This window comes from Pan troglodytes, chromosome 8, assembly GCF_028858775.2.
Source record: "Pan troglodytes isolate AG18354 chromosome 8, NHGRI_mPanTro3-v2.0_pri, whole genome shotgun sequence".
NCBI lineage: Eukaryota > Metazoa > Chordata > Mammalia > Primates > Hominidae > Pan > Pan troglodytes.
In genome coordinates this window covers 139,568,455-139,589,033 of record NC_072406.2, presented here as the reverse complement: position 1 = coordinate 139,589,033, position 20,579 = coordinate 139,568,455, and the positions used below count along the sequence as shown (strand labels likewise).

Below are 20,579 nucleotides of genomic sequence, written 5' to 3'. Positions count from 1 at the left end.
TGGGAGTCGAGAGAATGCAGAACCAGGATCAATTTCCCTGCTCCTAATCGGACTTGAAGAGGTAGATGAAGATTGGGTGAGAAACCTAAAGCTCTTTTTCACAAGCCTGAAGGCAACACACATGCCTCCTGCACGCTGTGGGCCGGTGAGGGCATGGGGGCCAATGCCGAACGTGGCGCTGTGGGCCGGTGAGGGCACGGGGGCCAATGCCGAACGTGGCAGGTGCTCACGGGCTCATCCCTGGGGCCCTGCACACCTCGCTCCCTAAAGGTCAGGAGAAGCTGGGCTGCAGAGCTCCCATCCAGGGAATGGCAGCTCCTTGGAGCCCCAGGACTGGGAAGATGAAAGCCAAGGCAGAGTGGCAGAGGGGCCTGGGTATCAAGAAGTCAGAGGGCATCCACATCTTCTCTTTCTATGGCTTAAGCTGGCTCAGAAACATTGACACAATGGTTTATGTCCTTTCTATGGGTTTATTTTTAAATTTTAAAATCCATCTTTTTTGCAAACAGGGTGATATTAGATTGCTTTTCAAAGTGCTCTGAGATGATTGCAAGTTTCCAAAGTAGGTAAGACAGGAAAGGCACATCCCAGACTGCGTTTTATTGCCACATTTCTCAGGGAAGGACAGGGGGACCTGCCAGTCCCCTTGACTGCTCAAAGGATGCTTGCAGAGCCTGCTGTTGGGGTCGAAGGATGGAGCAGGACTCTGCAAGGTGGGTCCGGGGAACAAAGTATTCCAGGGTGGAAAATGCAACCTTCATTCTGTAAAAGCCTCCCACCCCCTAGACGGGGTGCCCCAGCTGGCGCTACAGAGAAGGGTGGGGAGGTTGATGGAGATGGTGCTGCCTCACGATGTGCTGGAAATAAGCTCCAGCCAAGGACACACGGCACCCCAATCCACACAGCACCCCAATCCACACGGCATCCCAATCCACACGGCACCCCAATCCACATGACACCACAATCCACACGGTACCCCAATCCACACGGCACCCCAATCCACACGGCACCCCAATCCACATGACACCACAATCCACACGGCACAATCCACATGGCACCCCAATCCACACAACACCACAATCCACATGGCACAATCGACATGGCACCCCAATTCACACGGCACCCCAATCCACACGGTACCCCAATCCACATGGCACCCCAATCCACATGGTACCCCAATCCACACAGCACCCCAATCCACACAGTACCCCAATCCACATGGCACAATCCACACGGTACCCCAATCCACATGACACCCCAATCCACACGGCACAATCCACATGGTACCCCAATCCACACGGCACCCCAATCCACATGACACAGTCCACACAGCACCACAGTCCACAAGGTACCCCAATCCACACAGCACCCCAATCCACAGGACACCACAATCCACATGACACAGTCCACACAGCACCACAATCCACACGGTACCCCAATCCACACGGCACCCCAATCCACACGGCACCCCAATCCACACGACACCACAATCCACACAGCACAATCCACATGGCACCCCAATCCACACACCACCACAATCCACATGGCACCCCAATCCACATAACACCACAATCCACATGGCACAATCGACATGGCACCCCAATCCACACGACACCCCAATCCACATGGCACCCCAATCCACAAGGCACTCCAATTCACACGGCACCCCAATTCACATGGCACCCCAATCCACACAGCACCCCAATCCACAGGACACCACAATCCACATGACACAGTCCACACAGCACCACAATCCACATGGTACCCCAATCCACACGGCACCCCAATCCACATGACACAGTCCACACAGCACCACAGTCCACATGGTACCCCAATCCACACAGCACCCCAATCCACAGGACACCACAATCCACATGACACAGTCCACACAGCACCACAATCCACACGGTACCCCAATCCACACGGCACCCCAATCCACACGACACCACAATCCACACGGCACAATCCACATGGCACCCCAATCCACACAACACCACAATCCACATGGCACCCCAATCCACACAACACCACAATCCACATGGCACAATCGACATGGCACCCCAATCCACATGACACCCCAATCCACATGACACCCCCCAATCCACACGGCACCCCAATCCACAAGGCACTCCAATTCACACGGCACCCCAATTCACACGGCACCCCAATCCACACAGCACACCAATCCACAGCACCCTACCTTCCTGCCCTTGCTTTCTCCACCTGTGCCCAAAGCAAGCATACTCAGAACTCATGAATGTGGCAGAGAAGGGGATACGCAGGATGTCTGGTGAGCCAGACAGCTTTCTGTGATTTTGAAATATACATTAAATGACTGAGAAAAGAGGAAGCTTTTCACTTAGGAAGAAAATGTCAAGATTTCACAAGTGTTTGTTTCTTAGAATGAATTAATACAGGCATCAACTTTGAAAGAGATGTGATGTGACGCACTCCGAAACGCTTCTTGCCACTCAGCTCTGATTGTAATGAGTTGCAGGCTCTGAAGCTATCAAGCGCTACTCTAGCATTCTGACTTGCACAAAGGATCCTCCAGCCCAGCCTTGAAGGACAGCGCCCTGATTTCCAAGCCTGTTCACCTGCAGCAGCTCCCGCTGGGCTGGCAGTTCCAGACTGCCACCTGCTGAGTTTTCAACCTCAGAGCAGCAGTTGTGTTATGTTGGCTTTGTTGGGTTCAAGCCCTGCTGGGCCTAGGACCCTCTCATCTGATGGACACCAGGTCCTAGGCTTGGAGGCACCAAGGTTCGGTCGTGCCCGGCAGAGGCGGGGAGACTGGGAGAGCATGCAGTGTGATCATAACCAAATTACCTTCTCTCAGGGGTTGCCCAGGTCTCATATGCATTTCCTACCATGTGGGAAAGAGGCGGAGAAGCTCTGTGGTGCCAAATGTTAGCCCCTGGAGTAGGGGCTAAAAGCACAGACCCTGGAGGTACATGGATAGGGCTTGAACCATGGGTCTGCCACGTGCTAGGGTGTGACCTACTTACCTTCCCATGTCCCCGTTTCCTTGATTGTAAAATGCAGATGACTGCAGTGCCTGCTTCACAGAATGTGAGGCAGATTAAGCAACTGAGTATCTATACAGCACTTAGGAAGGTCCCTGGCACGTGGGGAGCACTAAATTAGTGTTTGCTTATTGAGATCAATGTGTGAAAGAAAATAGGGTTCAACAGAGAATAGCTGAGAACTTCAGGGACTGGTGGACAGGCGGCCCTGGGCCCAGAAAAAAACCAAAATGGCACACCCCACTCGACACCTGGTCTTCAAGGAGCAGAGGAGAGTGCCGTATGTTACCTGGGAGAAGCAGCGCGACTTCCCACAGCTCGCCTTCCTTTTGCCGGGGAGTTGAAGCCCTGTGCACACCCCCTCAGTGCGGGCAGGCATGGAATTCCAGTAGACAGAAGAGAGCTCCCTGCTTCTCTGTGCCACATTGCCCCTCATCCCTGAACAATGGGGAGTGGGGACCCTTTGCTGTGTCTGGTGTCTCCACAGTTCCCGAGCAGGCAGGGTAGGCTCAGCAAAGCTCCCAGAGACTGAGTAAAGATGGGAGCACCACTCTGAGCTGCAAAGCAGGGCAGCACTGTGACTCACGGCGCCTGGCTTTGCTCCCACATCTGCTAAGGCATGGCTCCTGGGGACAGTCTCAAGTGGGCTGTAAGATTTGAACGGCAAGGTTTTTGCATCATTAAAACTCAAGCTGCTCTCCACCCTGCTCCTGATGCCAGCCTCTGCTCAGAAACCTTCCATAAACTCATTGCAAAAGCTCAGTTCTACCCTTCATCCCGAGCAAAGCCTCCTGCCCCAGCCTAGCATCCCTTGTTCTTGGAGGTTGGCTGCCTTTCCATCTCCGCTCTGAATTTTCTCTTCTGCCCAAAGCATGCCTGTGTCTGCACTGGCCCCTGGCCTGCCATTCAAACTCCTGCCTCTCAGCCTCTGTTGAGGGAGTCCTTTCCCCAGGCAGTGTCTTCTTGATCTCCTCCCCTGACCACATCTGGCTTATCTTCCTTGGTCTAGATCAATTACCCCTTCCTACAATAGGTAAATCTTCACTAATAATTTCACACTCCAGATGTTGGTCACTTCTCCCTTGATGGCCATGATCCTCTGATGTCAACCTTGGGCTGGGCCACCTCTGCCATGGGCCGTCGTGAGTGCTGTTGCCCTGTGGATGACCGAACCCTTTGTGTGTATTGTATGACTGTAGGTGTGCACTGTCAACCAGCTGAGTTGCCTGGGTGCTGTGAGATTTCTCCATTGCTCTGCAACAATAAGGTTGGACTGTGTTCACAGCAGGTGAGGGGGCATTTGGTAATCAAGGAAATTCATGAATGTTTATTCGCCCTGGCATTTCCAGTTATTGAAAGGAGGTTGCTGAGTTGCCGGTAGACAAGACTGCCCAAGGGGGCTGAGCTCCCTCACATCCCACTTCCTAAGCAGGCACCATGTGTACATGTGAGTTCCTCTGCTCTGGAAGCTTGTCCCAGTTCAACAGTGGGATGCCCAGACACCCACTCTTCTGCAACACTACGCATACTACCCTCTTACCATGATTCGGACGCCGTACTCTTTCTCCACCTTTTCCTTCAGCTGTTTGAAACAGGCCTCCATCCTCTCGTGGAATGGCCTCAGCGCCTCCGTGACTTTGTCTCCATGGATTCTGATCCCTTCGGCCAGAAAAGGAATCTGGAAAACACAGAGGTTGACATTCCTTATTTCTTGGATAATGGTCTAGGAAGAGCAATGCACACTTGGGGAAAGGGGAACTGGCAAAATGATCTGCTTTGGTTTCCAAATCAAACCAGCTGATTCAATTTACCAGAAGGCATATTACCATCAAAGACCAAAATGTTTACATGAAAACCATTTGTGTTCTGAATTGACTATGTCCAGTGTGGTGCGCCCGACACCACGGCTACTCAGTTAATTTCCCAGAATAGACTTATCTGTGCTTTTCACTTGAGTTTGGGAAGAGCTACACCTTGAATTTGTTTAGATGTAACTTGTTCTATTAGCAAAGGGTCATGTCAGAGTGTGAACATTTTTTAGCTAAGAATATTGCCTTTACGAGAACCCTATTCCAAAAGGTAATTACATGTGATCTATAGTCCTGAAAAATCTTCCTTTTTTGGAAGGGAAAACCAAATTTATTCTTCTTTAAAACTAAAAATAATCGCTTCTCTGCCGACACTGCTGTCACAAAATATCCATGCCAACATTTCACTTCCGAGAGTGGAGATGAAGCTGACCTTTAAAAACGTTCTAAGAGAGACATTTTCATTCTCTCAGCTGCAGAGACCCACCAGAGTTGCTGCTGTTGTGGGGTGGGAGAAGGAAAAGTCTCCCTTTCTGTCCCTGGTCTCTGCTTCCCCCCAGGGCTTGGACTCAGTTAGACATTCTTCCATGTAATCAAGCTAAGAGGCTTCCTCTCAATAATTTATAATTAAATCAAAATACTGATTAAAAACAGATTTTCCTAATAGGACAGAACACCAATCTAAATGAGCAGATTTATTAGTATGAACGATAATAAGTACACAATTGAATTTCATGTGAGCAAATTCAAGAAATCTTATCAAGATGAATCAACGCATCAAATGTATTTGGTTACCATTTATAGCACGCAGCTGTTGCCTCTCTTGGTGCTCCAGGAAAGGAGGGAGTAGCAGCGCTCTCCTCGCTCGTAGCCCTCCTAGCCTGCTTGGAGGCTGCACCGACACAACAGTTTGTTTTGCTGACAGTTGGCCCCAAACCCTAGGCACACGTCAGGCCTTTCTGGCCAGTTATCACCGAAAGGACAGCATACAGAGAGATTTCAAAATACTTGGGATGTTTTAATATTCCCTATGAATTACTCGTGCAGATGGCAGCTTCCCCGGGGCTAGCTGCGGTTTACTCAGGGCCAGCAGTAGAAAATGCTCACTGTCAGCCTTCTGCCTCCTGAGTCCCGCCTTGGGGGATGACGCAGACAGACCGGGACAACTTTTGGCGGGATGTCGAATGTGTTGTGTCTCTCTCTGGATGCAAAGGCAGGGAGGTGTGGAGGTGCTGTTGCAAGGTGAAAGCACAGCCACCCTAGATACTAAAAGCATTTCTGATTTAGGGTGGGCCTTTCTCAAACTACAAAATGTAATCTAGTTCCTGAGTTTTGCTGTTGTTGGTGTTGACGGTGGTGTGATAAAACTCTTAATGGTCAGATTCTTTCTGTCAAAGAAGGTACTTGCCAGATGAGAGTTAAGACCATTTGGTTTAGGACGCTCCTGCTGCTCGAACTGCAATCTGATAGGTGAAATTTACCAGGTGTGAGAATTCACCACTCTCAGCAGTTCCTGACATTGATGGGAAATAACCTTCTGATGGGACAGGAACTGGTTCCCTGTTACATGTCTATTTGGGGCTGAACTGCAGGTGTGATCCTAGATGAAAGAAGATAAGAGGATGCCCTGAGTAAACATATTCCAACGCACAAAGCACTTGACATAGACCGAGGGTCTGAAATGGTCTCTGGAGACCCTGTAGTTCAGTGGGTTCCACTCTGGCTAAGCATCAGAATCTCAGGTGGATTCCTGAACCCCACCTCCAGAGCCCTGATTTGCTGTAGGCAGATCCCAGGAATCTGCATTCCTAAAGAGTTTCTCAGAGCCCAGAGATGGGAGAGGACTTTCCCTAAGTCACACCTCTAATGAATCAAAGCGAGCCTGCAGCCTGCTCTACAAAGACGCCCTCCTGATGGGCCGTATTTGAAGTTTGCTCCTGTCTGTCCCCTGCACAGATTCATGCCCTGAAAGCAGCACAGAACATTTGGAAGCCTTGCTTAATGCTCCAGGAGCACCACCCCTGGACACAACAGTCATGCTCGTCATCAGCTGGGGATGATGGCTGAGTTCAGCCTTTCATCTTCGTACATTTCAAAAGAGAAATATGTATACATCACAGTAGTTTAATATGAGACTGTATGGATTTATCTCTGGATACTCGGCAGGGATGCTCCACAATGACAGCTGTGTATGGAGAAAGATGGAATTGTGCCTTTGAGAAAGTGACTCATGACCTGGTGCCAGCCGCAAACCTACAAGAGGCACCACACAGTGTGCACCCTGACTGCCACCTCCCACCCAGCAAGGAGCAGGTCAGCCCATCCTCTGTTTCTGAGGCAGCAAGCAGGGCTGAGGAGGAGCTGCCTGGGACTTATTAACCAACCTTCACAAACCATTTTATGCATCGGAGCTGAGCTTATTATATATCGGTGATGAAAACTCTGCACATGAGTCCTGGGGCTCCCAGGAGAAAAACCTCACTCTGCCCTGACAGTTTCAGGAAAAAACCAAACCAAATGAACTAATAAACAAAAAGAGAATAAAGCATTCTGATAAATTCAAACTTCTTATTTTTAATGAACATAGGACTCAGTTGCCAATACCAAGATACGGGTTTTCCAAACATTTGCAAATGAAAGCAAAATCACAGGTAATGTTTGGAATATGCATTTTTCATCACTCTTTGATTTAATGAAGTTACTAGAAAACTGATTCTTTCTTTTAACTTTCCTGTGACCTGCTTTAAAATTCACCCTTTAATATAGTTATTAGGAATGATGACATAGTGCTGACATAAAGCCGCTCTCTGGGGAACAAATTATTTTCCTCTGTAGGACTTGAAACTCTTAAAATCCAATTTGCTGTAAAAGCTTATAGGAAAAAAAAAATCAATAGAACTTTTGCAGACCAAACTAGTTTTTGTATAGCAATAGTTTTATAGCCTGCAGAGGAATTTTGAATTTCATACCCTTTAGTAAAAAATCTACAACATCTAAAATGGAATCATTCACAATTTTAAACTCTCTCCCACTTTTTTAGTTACAGAGGGAGACTGTCTACATGAGGCTTACAATCCATGCAAAGAAGCCACAGTTGGCCAACAATGTCCCTTTCAGTCAAACTCTGAGGACGTTCAAAACCATAACTCCAAAGCAAACAGATTTCAAATGCAGATTTGTGACAAAGTCTGATTTCTTCCCTTTTAATATAATTTTTGTTTATATATACATATAAATAAAACTTCTCACTCATTAAAATGGCTATTACTTAAAAGATAAACAGGCCAGGCGCGGTGGCTCACACCTGTAATCCCAGCACTTTGGGAGGCTGAGGTGGGCGGATCACAAGGTCAAGAAATCGAGACCATCCTGGCCAACATGGTGAAACCCCATCTCTACCAAAAATACAAAAATCAGCCAGGTGTGGTGGCACACACCTGTAGTCCCAGCTACTCGGGAGGCTGAGGCAGGAGAATCGCTTGAACCCGGGAGGTGGAGGTTGCAGTGAGCCAAGATCACGCCACTGCGCTCCAGGCTGGTGACAGAGCGAGACTCCATCTCAAAAAAAAAAAAAAAAAAAAAAAAAAGACAAACAAAATAACAAGTCTTGTTGGGGGTGCAGAGAAGTTGGAATCACGCATTACTGCTGGTGGGAATGTCAAATGGTGCTGCGACCGTAGAAGAGTTTGGCAGTTTCGCAGAAAAGTAAACGCAGAATACATGAGCCAGCAATTCTAAATTTGGGTGTATACCCCAAACTATGGGAGTGTTGAAAGCAGGGACTTGAGCAGGTATTTGTACACCCACGTTCACAGCAGCATTGTTCACACCAGCCAAAAGGTAGAAACAACCCACGTGTTGTTCCTCGACAGATCCGTGGAGAAACACATTGCGGCCTAGCCCTGTAATGGAGTATTACTCAGCCTTAAAAAGGAATGAAGTTCTGACACACGCTACAACGTGGATGAATCTGGAAGACATTCTGCTAAGAGAAACAAGCCAGACACAGAAGGACAAGTATTACATGATTCCACTCATATAAGGTATCTAGAGTAGGCAAATTCATAGAGACACAAAGTAGAATGGTGGTGACCAGGAGGTGGGTGGAGGGAGGAATGGGGAAGTCGTTCAATGGGTAGAGAGTTGGAGCTTTGCAAGATGACAAGGCTCTGGAGATGGATGGTGGCGGTGCTGGTTGTACAACAATGTGAATGTACTTACTGCCTCTGAACTGGACACTTAAAAATGTTTAAGATGGGAAATTTTATGTTATGTATATTTTATCACAATTATTTATAATATACACATAATGTATATTATGTTTATATAATAATATAAGCACTTAGAATTATAAAAATCCAACCCATCCTATATATCTAAACACAAATTTAAGAGGACTCGTACCTTGGCTCACAACCAAGGCTCAGCCTTGCTCCACTCTAAGACGTCTCATTGGCCAATGTGCTGACGACAGAGAGGCCACTAAGAAGAGGCCCTGCTGGGATGTCAGAATAAAAATGCTCACAGTGGCCTGGTGCAGTGGCTCATGCCTGTAATTCCAGCACTTAGGCCCAGGTGGGCAGATCACCTGAGGTCAGGAGTTCAAGACCAGCCTGGCCAACATGGCAAAACCCCATCTCCACTACAAGTACAAAAAAATTAGCCGGGCATGGTGGTGCACACCTGCAGTCCCAGCTACTCGGAAGGCTAAGGCAGGAGAATCACTTGAACCCCGGAGGAGGAGGCTGCAGTAAGCTGAGGTCACGCTACTGCACTCCAGTCTGGGCAACAGAGCGAGACTTCATCTCCAAAACAAACAAACAAACAAACAAACAAACAAACTGCTCACAGTGATGTCTCATAAGAGGAACAGCCTTGCCCTGTTCTCTTTTTTTTGTTTTTTAGACAGAGTTTTGCTCTTGTTACCCAGGCTGGAGTGCAGTGGCGTGATCTCAGCTCACTGCAACCTCCGCCTCCCGGGTTCAAGCGATTCTCCTGCCTCAGCCTCCTGAGTAGCTGGGATTATAGGCGTGCACCACCACGCCCAGCTAATTTTGTATCTTGCCCTGTTCTGGACTGGGTGCAGATCAACTGCACAGCATCTCTGGGCCTTAACTGGGAGCCTGGAACCCCAGCTTAGCAAAGTGGCCTGGGCTACGACACCCGGTCCAAACCCATGCAGGCCTTTGCCCCCACCTCCCTCAACTCTCTTTACACAGTGTGGCAAGATCTCGGGGACAGCACCCTCCTTGCCTCCCACATGTGAAAAGGAAACCTAAAGAGGCAGTGGCCTAAAGCAGCAGAGCAGGCAGGTGCTGGCCAAGCTCTTGTGAGGACTGGCTCTTGACCCCTACACTTCCAGGCTCAGGAAGGCTCTGAGAAGCACAGATGCATCCGCCCGGTTCTGACACTTAAACCCAAGGCACCCAGGGTCTGCCCTTTCAAGATGCTGGCCCTCTGGGAAAGGCTCCCAAGGCCCCAGGAGCATGAGTAGAACAGTGAAATAACTTGCACAACTTCAGCTGGGAAAACACAGATGAGGACGCACACCGCTGCCAGAGGTGCACAGAGAACAGGGAGAGGGTGCACTGCAGCTTCTGACCTACATGCGTTTCACAGGGACTGCACTGGCCCGAGCGCCTTTCCTGGCACAGGCTAGAGCTCAAGGCTTCATGGCTCTGAGCTCACCTCAATGTTCTATCAATACAGACAGAGAAAAAGTTTTCCAGCAGCCGGCAGAATTGACCAACGGGAGGAAAGAGACCTTGTTCATTTGCAAGAGATAATTTTCTGGGTGTTCAAATTCCTGACTGCAGCCCAGGAGCTGAGTTGATCACGACAGCAGTGGGTGGGTTCACCCAGGGACAATCACAGCCACGTGCATCAGGACTGCAGCCCAGGGACCTCCATGCTGGCTGGTGTGTGTGCTGAGCCTAGACCCTCCTAGCTTTCCTTCCCTCCAGCCATGCAGGGCTCTCGCTGGACACTTTACCTGCCAAGCAATCAGGTCCTTGAGCTTCTCGATCTTTTCATGGGCCTCAGGGTGCTCCTGCAGGTACCGGTCTGTAAAGAAGGCCTGGTGGAGACAAGGAGAGTCGCTCAGTGCACCTGCTCAGCAAACACAGGTTTTTGCACAGTTACTGTGTGCCAGGCCCTGAGAATAGAGCTCGCCAGTTACAGTATCAGGAAAACAGCCTCAGGCGTAAGTAAGTGCACAGGCGTGGCCTTCTTCCAAAAGAACTGCATTTACAAACACAGGCAGGGGTGATCTAGGATACACCCTGTGTCCTTCAACTTCTGCCCATTCCTACAGAGCTAGGATCCAGGGAGACCAGCTGGCCAGGCCCCCTCCACCGTCAAAGCGCTACCTCCCTAGTCCTGATATTCTGGTGTTTTTGTCTAACTTTATCTTTTGGCCTTTAAGATCCCAGACCTTGTAAAAGCCACTGGAGGCCTGGGTGCAGATAAGCCCAGCCTGGGTGGGTCAGTGGGGGCTTCCTGGCTGTCTGGGGATGCCCAGGGGAGCCTGGCCGGGACTCAGGCCTTGACTTTGCTGCAGGCTTCAGCGGCCGCCACTGGCTGCTGCTGCCTGGCCTTGGCTGGGCCACTGCTGAGATTGCTCAATGAGACCAGGGGCGTTTCTGGGCTTTGGGGACTCTTGGGAATTTTCAGTCTGTCCCAGGGCAGGACTGCTTGCCCAGAGCAAGCTGGTGGGTCCCGTGCCTTTTCGTAGTTTGTGAAGCCCCCCATGACAGCTGGGTCCACAATGCCGTTCAGGAGCATGGAGAGCGGGTTGATGGGCAGGCTGGGGTCATCCAGGTGCTGCTGCACCATGCTGTTGATCTTGTCGTTCGTCAGCTGCATGGTCTCGATGGCATTCTCCAGGGGGCTGATTTCCACCTGCAAAGAGAGAGGAGAGCCCGATGTCAGCCCCACAGCTGCCTCCACTCCTGGGGTCTCACCAGAGGAGCCACGTGCTCTGGGGCAGGCTTCCTGCTCCTCCATGAACCGTTCTTCCAAACAGAATTTTTGGGCGGCTGGGCATTTTATTATTATTGTTTGTTCCCAGAGATGAAAATTCCAAAGGAACAAAGCAAAGCTGCTGCTCAGCTCTGGGGGCGGGGGCTGTGTGTGTGCATGTGGCTATGCACATATGTGGTCATCCCAGGAAAACACGCAGCCTTGAGTGCTTGAATACACCTGCTTCAGAACAGACACTTCCAATCCTGTTCTTGTTCTCTGCTTGTTGTGCTGAGGGAGAAGATGTTCGGGAATTTTGAGGAATCTAGGCCCGGGCAGCCTGCACTACCTGTCCGGTTAGGGAGGGCAAAGGAGGTCAAGGCAGGGCCTCGCCATGGCACCACACACCATCATGTGAAGGAAGAGTGATGGGCAGGCGTGGTGGCTCCTGCCTGCAATCCTAGCACTTTGGGAGGCTGAGGTGGGCGGGTCACCTGAGGTCAGGAGTTCAAGACCAGCCTGGCCAACATAGCAAAACCTTGTCTCTACTAAAAACACAAAAATTAGCCAGGTGTGGTGGTGCATGCCTGTAATCCCAGCTACTCGGGAGGCTGAGGCAGAATTACTTGAACCCAGGAGGCAGGGGTTGCAGTGAGCCGAGATTGCGCCACTGTACTCAGGCTGGGCAACAGAGTGAGACTCCAAAAAACAAACAAACAACAACAAAGAGAGCTCATGGCCTCTGGGGATGGGAGGAAAAGGCTGCTTGGAGCACTCCAGGCCACCCTCACAGGCTTCATTTGCACACTTGCCATAGTTAACGACACCTTCAGTGCAGGAGATAGGGGACTGACCACTGTCCTTCTGGCTCCGGTGCGTGTCTCTCAGGGACCTCCACCCTCTTTCTCTGAGGGCCCCACAGGGCCTGGCCTGGCCGAGTCCCGGCCCAGTGCCCTCCAGCTCAGCCCTAAGGTGCCAGGGCAACGTGGCTGGGTCTAAGGCAGGGACCACAGCTGCCCTGAGGTCTTGCTCGAGCAGACCAAACCTCCTCCTCACACTGGGCCACGGGGACCATGTCCCAGGGTGACCTCAGCAATAACTTAGCTCCTTCCAAAGGAGGTGTGATGGGCCCCCACCCGTGCCCAAGAGCCCTTGGTATCTTCATGTCCGGCTTTCTTCCTGCTACAGCCTCTAGGGGACTGCCTGGGAGCTGGGGGTGGGGCAGGGCAGAGATGAACAGAGAATGGGCGATTCTGTCCGTCAGCAACCCTAGACTGGCACTCCTAGGTGGCTGTGGACATAACAGAGGCTGTCTGCCCACTGATGTCACTGTCCTTGCACTGATGGAGGGACAGCCTCGGGGAGATTGTGATCCACTGGGTGTGGCCAGCCACGTGCACCCTGCTGAGAGGGCCCCTTGTCCGGTGTCCTGGACAGCAGGCATAGCCATGCTGTCCTGACCCCACAACTTACTTTGCCAGGCCCTACGACATTTCATCCCGGGCACACAGCTTCAACAAATGCACACTCCAGGGCAGTATTCCACCTGGACTGACTGTTACCTCCCTGTTACTAATCTCATTTGCACTAAGAAAGAATCCCTTCCTATTTTTATTGAAGAAGGTTAGCTGCTGCTCCCACAGATATCCCACAGGGGTTGGTCCCAGGTGGCACGAGGAGGGCATCAGGGTTTGGTAGCAGGACGTGAGTCCTGCCATTCTGGGATTATTTGCCTTCCTGCCCTCTTAGTCTGTTCAAAATGGCCAACGCAGCCCGAGGAGAAGCTGCATCCTCACGAAAGGTCAGGGCTCCCCTCTCCACCTCCCTAAGCTCCTGCATCCGGCAGCTGTTGGCTGGCAGGCCCCAATTACAAAGGGCTCATGGGCAGAGGGTGATGAAGAGGATCACGGCCTGTTTAGGTGGAGGGCCTGCTCTTCTGTTGTCTCTCACATGTACAGTGCCTCACTAGCTACAAAGGGACCCAGCAAAGGGACTGCATTTTTACCACCTGACACGTAACTCCCACAGCCTTCTATCTGTCAGGCACTGCCTGGCTGCTAGGGGCACAGAAAGGGAACTCCAGAGCAGAAAGTGACCCCAGGAGGGGTAGGCGAAGAGCCCTGGGTGCTTCGAGTATAAAGCAGTGGCTCTGACTGCGGGCAACGTCTCAGAGAGTGGCCCACAGCTGCCCGTAGCTCATGCTGATGTGGGCAAAGGAGAAGGCTCGGCGCTGGACACGCAGCTGGGCAGAAAGATGCCGGCCCCTAGAGACAAATAATCAGGTGTTTCGGGGGGACTCATTGAAAACTAAATGGCAAGTGCCACCCCCTCAGTGAGTTCTTGCCAGGTGAAAACAAAAGGCACTGAGACACATGAACAAAAACGTACAGATTTCAATCAGATGTTTTTATATTGCCAGTTGCCTTGGCCCTGACATTTCAATACTGTCAATAAATCTGCTGCCCAACTCTGGTTCATGTAAATGAAACTGTCCAATAGCTCACTGCAAATGTGAGTTTCATGTAAATGAAACTGTCCCATCGCAAAACAAAGTTTAGCTTTGCTGAGAGCTGGAAATCGTTATTTCTTAAAAAAAGCGTCAGGGAGGGGTATGTTCTCAGGCTATTTTTACTTGAAATGGGCAAGGACTATTAATTAATAGTTGTTTGTCATGTAAATGGCAATAAAACCATCAGGAAAAAAATCTTTAAAAAAGTTTATGTAGATTGGAATTTGTCTTCAACTTTTCACTTGGTTAACACAAAGCATTGTCAAAACAGCACAGCTATGACTGAATTTAAATACATTGTAAGAAGAAATGAAATCTTCATTCTGGTTTTTTGATAAGCTAGAGTTGGTCGTGATTACACAGCATTTCCACTAAAATATGGCTAGGCGAGGAGATATCGATGCTCTCAAGAACAGGTGGGGTGGTTACGGGAACTGTAGAGTCTGCTGTGTGCACGCTGCCACAGTGACCACAGGGCATGAGCAGGTGAAGAAGGCGTGGCAGACTGTATTGAGGAAAGGAACGGACAATTCCTTCTGGGGTGGGGCCATCCTTACCATGAAAACAGACTTGACCTCAAACCACCTTAAAATTCCAGGTAATTTATATGCAGTTGTGTATATGGTTCTCTCGATCCACATATTCTGCAAAGGAAACACACACACACAACACGGGTTAGAAGGATGTCAGCAGGTGGACAGCTCTGCCCTAAGGGGGATTTATAGAATAACTCCACAAGAGTCAGGTCCTTCAGCAGGACAGGGTCTGTGGTGCTCAGCACAGGGCATGTGTGCCTTCAGGTAGCACCTCACAAGCCACGCTCTACCTAACGGTCGCTCAGGATACATCAAAGTATCCTCTGTCCCCTAGCCAACATTGCCCACCACTCTGGTATTTGACAATGAAAGTATACTAGGTGAGTGAGAAAGATGTGTATACTCCAAAATGAGGCATGGGGAGCCCCTCTTGAGCAAACAGATTTTGAGGAAGGCTCCAAAGAAGTCTTACGTTAGCTACAGTGTTCATAAGAAACTAAAGGGGGCAAATACATCTTTGGGAGACTGGATTTAATCAAAGTGACCTCTGATGTTCTGATAAAACCAGTCGGTATTTTAAACTTTAAAATGTTTTGACGTAACTAATATATGTTTATATGAGAACATAAAGATATGGAAAGAGCAGGAGGAAAAACCATCCCCTACCTGAAACTGATAACCTATATGCTTTAGTATCTATTGTTCAAGACTTCTTACTAAGTATTAAAAAGTGTGTCTATGCATATTTTAAATAAAAACATCATTTGACAATGTGTTCTTTGTAAAACAGTGTATTACCTATTGCAGGAAACTGTTCTAACCCAATAAATACAATTCTACTACTCTTTAGGGATTGCACAAAAACTCCAATGCAGGGGTCAACTGGAAATCCTTTATCCTACCGCCTCTTTCGTACTGTCTAGCTTGTAACAATCTTCTGCCATTCCAACCTCCCTGCACTGCAGGGTCACTGAGCAGTCTGAGTGTCAACAGGAATCTAGACTTCAACAGATGGGATAATGGAATGCCAGTCATTCCAGAAAACTGGGACAAGCGTGGGGGGCTCACGTCTGTAATCCCAGCACTTTGGGAGGCCAGGGCGGGCAGATTGCCTGAGCTCAGGACTTCGAGACCAGGCTGGGCAACGTGGCAAAATCCCGTCTCTACTAAAAATACAAAAATTAGCCAGATGTGGTGGCATGTGCCTGTAGTCTCAGCTACTCAGGAGGCTGAGGCATGAGAATCGCTTGAACTCGGGAGGCGGAGGTTGCAGGGAGCTGACATTACACCACTGCACTTCAGCCTGGGCAACAGAGCAAGACTCTCACAAAAAAAAAAAAAAAATTCAGAAAACTGACTTGGATCTTGGAAAGCATTTATCCCAAACTTCTTACGTTCCATAGCAGGAAAGGGAAGGAGCTGGCTGAAGCCATAAGGACACAGGCAAGGCCTCCGTGTCCCACGCCAGTCCTCTTTGCCCCATGGGGACGGCTCCCTCAGGTTTTTGTCCTGGCAATGGAAGCAGGTCTGGCCCTCTCACATCCACCTCTAGACCAGATTCCAGTGCTTTCTCTCATGTCAACATGCCCTGAGACGGACCTCTGGGTTCCACCCTGGGCTTTATGGCTAGCTCCTCCTCACGCAGGCCCTGTCTCATCTTCCTCCTTGTCAGTGCCCTCACTCCCCAGCACATCAGTCACCCCTTGCCAGGTCTGCAGGGGTGAGCCACCTCGCACTGCTCTCGGCCTGGTGGGCAGCTTCCCCAGCCCCCTGCACTTGGAGCTGGGCTCCCCGGTGGAGGGGCTGGAGCCGGGCTCCCCGCTGGAGGGGCCGAGCCTGGCTTCCCAGTAGAGCAAAAGACGTTGCACTTATCTAAGGCTTTGCGGGGCATGTGAAGGACCAAATCCTGCAGCTTCCAAACACTTTGTCCCAGTGCCCGGACCTCAACGGGGCCATTAGGGGATTTCAGGGCCATTTAGAAGAAGCATAGCCTCTGAGGCTCAGCATAGCTCAAAATGTCAAGAGCCTTCGTTATTCTTAGCTCTGCACCCAACTGGCCGCGCACCCTCCAGCGGCTCACTTGACCTCCTTGTGTCTATTTCTTTATAGTCTAAGAATATATCTACTTGCCAGATGGGAGAGGTGTGAGGGAAATTCAAGAACTGCCTATAAATCCCACAGTTGAGGGACTCCATATAAACACTAGCGTTAGTGCTTATGATGACAGTAACAGGTGCAGTCTGCTCTGAAAGCCACTGCCCTTAGCGAGGGTGTCCAGGTTGGACGTGCCTAGGTTCTGTCCGCACTGTTGCAGACAATGGACACTGTAGTGACCAATCCCGGAGCAGGTCGAGGGTGCTGGGTTCACCAACAAATAGGATGAACATAATCTTCAAACAACCAGCCTGCTGGGACTGCACAATACTGCAGATTTTACCAACTCCAAGCTCCTTTGTGCTCCTTGGTGACACACAAGGAATCTGGCCTCAGGGCTGGAAGGAACTTCCCCATGGCTCTTAAGAGCTGAGATAGAAGACTCACAGGTACTGCCCTGAGGATCCCATGACTGGCAGACCCCTGAGGGATTGGGAGGGAGAGTGGGTAGCCGCCACTCTTTACTTGAGGCAACCCTGCTGGAAGGGTTCCGAGCTTTGCTCTGGTCAGGAGTAGGGTGCTAATTCACCTTTGACCTTTGCAGCCTAGATGCCTTCGGACGGCACACAAGAGAAGCCATTCTCAGCAGAGCCAGTCCTCCTTGGGGGTCCCCGGGCTAATGCCTCCTTGCAATACAGGAGTACATAAGGATTTCCGGAGGTTTCCCAGGCAAGATGGATAAACATTAACATTTTTTAAAAATTATGGCTTATTTGATGTCTTTTCAACATGGATCCACTCACTTGAGCCCAGGAGTTCAAGACCAGCCTGGGCAACATAGACCCCACCTCTATATAAAAAAATAAATAAAATAAAAATACAAATGAATCCATGAAAGCATTTTGTATGTAGAATTTTTAAAAGGCTCTAGGACCGGGTGCGGTGGCTCACGCCTGTAATCCCAGCACTTTGGGAGGCTGAGGCGGGGGGATCACGAGGTCAGGAGATCGAGACCATTCTGGCTAACACCGTGAAACCCCGTCTCTACTAAAAATACAAAAAATTAGCCGGGCGTGGTGGCGGGCACCTGTAGTCCTAGCTAATTGGGAGGGTGAGGCAGGAGAATGGCGTGAACCTGGGAGGTGGAGCTTGCAGTGAGCTGAGATCATGGCACTGCATTCCAGCTTGGGCGACAGAGAGAGGCTCTGTCTCAAAAAAATAATAAAAATAAAGACATAAAGAAAAAAGGCTCTAAAGATGTTTGCTGTTATTTCTACAACTCGAATGCCGTGGTTTGCAACAAGGGGCAGATGTTTTATTTTGCAATGTCTGGAAACTTTATTTTTTTGATGGAGTTTCACTCTTGTTCCCCAGGCTGGAGTGCAATGGAGCAATCTTGGCTCACTGCAACCTCTGCCTCCTGGGTTCAAGCGATTCTCCCGCCTCAGCCTCCCAAGTAGCTGGGATTACAGGCATGTGCCACCACGCCCGGCTAATGTTGTACTTTTAGTAGAGACAGTGTTTTACCATGTTGGTCAGGCTGGTCTCGAACTCCTGAACTAATTTGATCTACCTGCCTCAGCCTCCCAAAGTGTTGGGATTAAAGGTGTGAGCCACCATGCCCGGCCTGGAAATCTTTTTGATTGGTTGTCCCAACTGGGGCGGTGGCACTGGCACCTAGTAGGCAGTGTTCAGGGATGCTGCCAAACATCCCTGGACGCACTGGATGGTCCCCACCACAGAGAATAACCCGGTCCGTATTGCTAGTAGTGCTGGGGTCAACCCTGCAGTTGTGTGTTGTGCTCCACTGAAGTTCAGATGCTGGATACTGAATGAGGAATGAGTACCCGGGTCCAGATCCAGTTCATGTGCTGACTGCTGTGTCACCTGCAGAAAGCCACGTCAGCACCCAGCACCCAGCACCTCAGCACTCGATGGGTCCATTTTTAACTAGAGATGACAGGCACCTGCTCTCTCACCTGGGGCTCGCAGGGAAGGCAGTGCGCTACTCATACAGGAGCTCCGTCATTTGGACGGCACAGTCTCCTTATTAAATATCTCAGTGACCTTAGTCATATTGTTAGTGAAATGGCAATTAGTTTTTCTAACTTTGGAGGGGGTAATAGATTAAGATTTCTGCACATAATACACAAAGACATTTAATATGGCTCCGTGGCTGCCTCTGAGGCCACGCTTCTCCAATGGCAGTTCTACTGGTGGTGGAATGATATTTTTTGTTGTTTTGTTTTGGTGGTTTGTTTGTTTTTTACCGCAAATTCATTGTCTGGGTTTTTCTCTCCCTTCCGGATTGGCCGAGAATATTCAAATCGCTGGACCTCGTTCACCCTGTAAAAACTGTACAGAGACAGACAGATCATTAGATATTTAAGCCGGCAAATAGCCAATTTGCTTTTGGACACGGGGTCTGGCCTCAGAATATGTCACTGCCTCCTGTAAAATGTCCCTAACCTTGACCTGAAGCCATCGCCTTGGCGTCCTCTCCCAGCCAGGGAAATGTTGGCAGGTGGAAAAATTAACTTGAGTTTTTGCCTCTTCCCTGTCCCCGCCAACCCTCGAGGGAAAACAGAAGCTGAGTAAGAGTGAAATGAGCAAAAACAGAGGAAAGGTGAAGCGAAGGAGAGAGAAAAAAGCTTTTGTGTTCAACGTATGTGTTTATTATTATTTAAAAAAAGTATTACATACTTTAGTTTCAGATCTACAAAGCACAGATTTTGCAACCACCCCAAGAGTGACACACAGGAAACATAAGTAACCTGCCTCCGCGGTCGGGGTACGAGGCAGGCTTTCCGCATGCACAGGGCAGGGCGTGGAGAGACTGAGACTGATTTCTCCCCTGCACTGAAATGCAGGCAGGCTTCCACAGCAAAAGAAACTACTGCATCTGAGAAGGCTCTAAGCGTCACTATTTGCTTAAGGCCTCTGAAAAAAAATGTTGCAACCCTTAAAATGTATGCCTTGCGAGAGCAATCATTTGTAAATAAACAGGGTCCCAGTTTATTTCCCATTATTGCTGATGAAAAGTCAAAGAAACGATGAAAGGTTAAAGAAAACACCAAATTTCAGGAAGCAAAATGAAGCCGATCCTAAGGAATATGAGGTCATCAAAGAGATTAATATTTTCACCAGAACATGGATCAAACAGAACAGAAAAGTCTTAATATCAAACACATCTGCTAAAGCAGGTCTTTCTACGCCATTGCTAGGTCAGGTGCGATAAAACTGACAGGCAGAAAATCTCACTCAAATATGGACAGTTGACTCAGGAGTTTAAAAGCCCCCTCAAAACCCTACATTATGGAATTGCTGTGCTGTAAGGCTGAAGGGTTCTCCTGTGTGTCACCAGGAGCAAATGTGCAAATCCCATTTCCCGCCTTCTAAAATGCAAACATTCAGGCCACACTCACATGTATGAACTCGGCTTTGCTGGGAACGGGCAGGACTTGTGCACTGCTGTGAAGCTCCCTAGGGGATTGTACCCCACAGGGCAGGTCTATAAAGGAGACCAGACGGCCTCCACTGCCCTCTTAGGTTTTTGCTGTCAGCTGACTTTGGGAAAGGAATAGGCTTTGCACACTCCCAGCACATGGATTAACATCTCCTCTCACTTTTTTTGGATGCTGAAAATAAT

General features: G+C 49.5%; 1 protein-coding gene across 6 annotated transcripts in view; it reads right to left on the bottom strand.

Annotated features, from left to right (window-relative positions):
- Positions 1–20,579, bottom strand: part of DOCK1 (dedicator of cytokinesis 1) — a 585,238-nt gene that overhangs the window by 22,445 nt on the left and 542,214 nt on the right. For all 6 annotated transcript variants that reach the window (XM_054659991.2, XM_054659996.2, XM_054659994.2 and 3 more), the window contains 5 exons: positions 19,201–19,285; positions 14,858–14,944; positions 11,555–11,731; positions 10,824–10,907; positions 4,564–4,701 (listed from right to left, as the gene is read on the bottom strand). In XM_054659991.2, the coding sequence (XP_054515966.1) occupies positions 4,564–4,701; positions 10,824–10,907; positions 11,555–11,731; positions 14,858–14,944; positions 19,201–19,285 (571 nt within the window). The remainder of the gene's footprint in view (positions 1–4,563; positions 4,702–10,823; positions 10,908–11,554; positions 11,732–14,857; positions 14,945–19,200; positions 19,286–20,579) is intronic.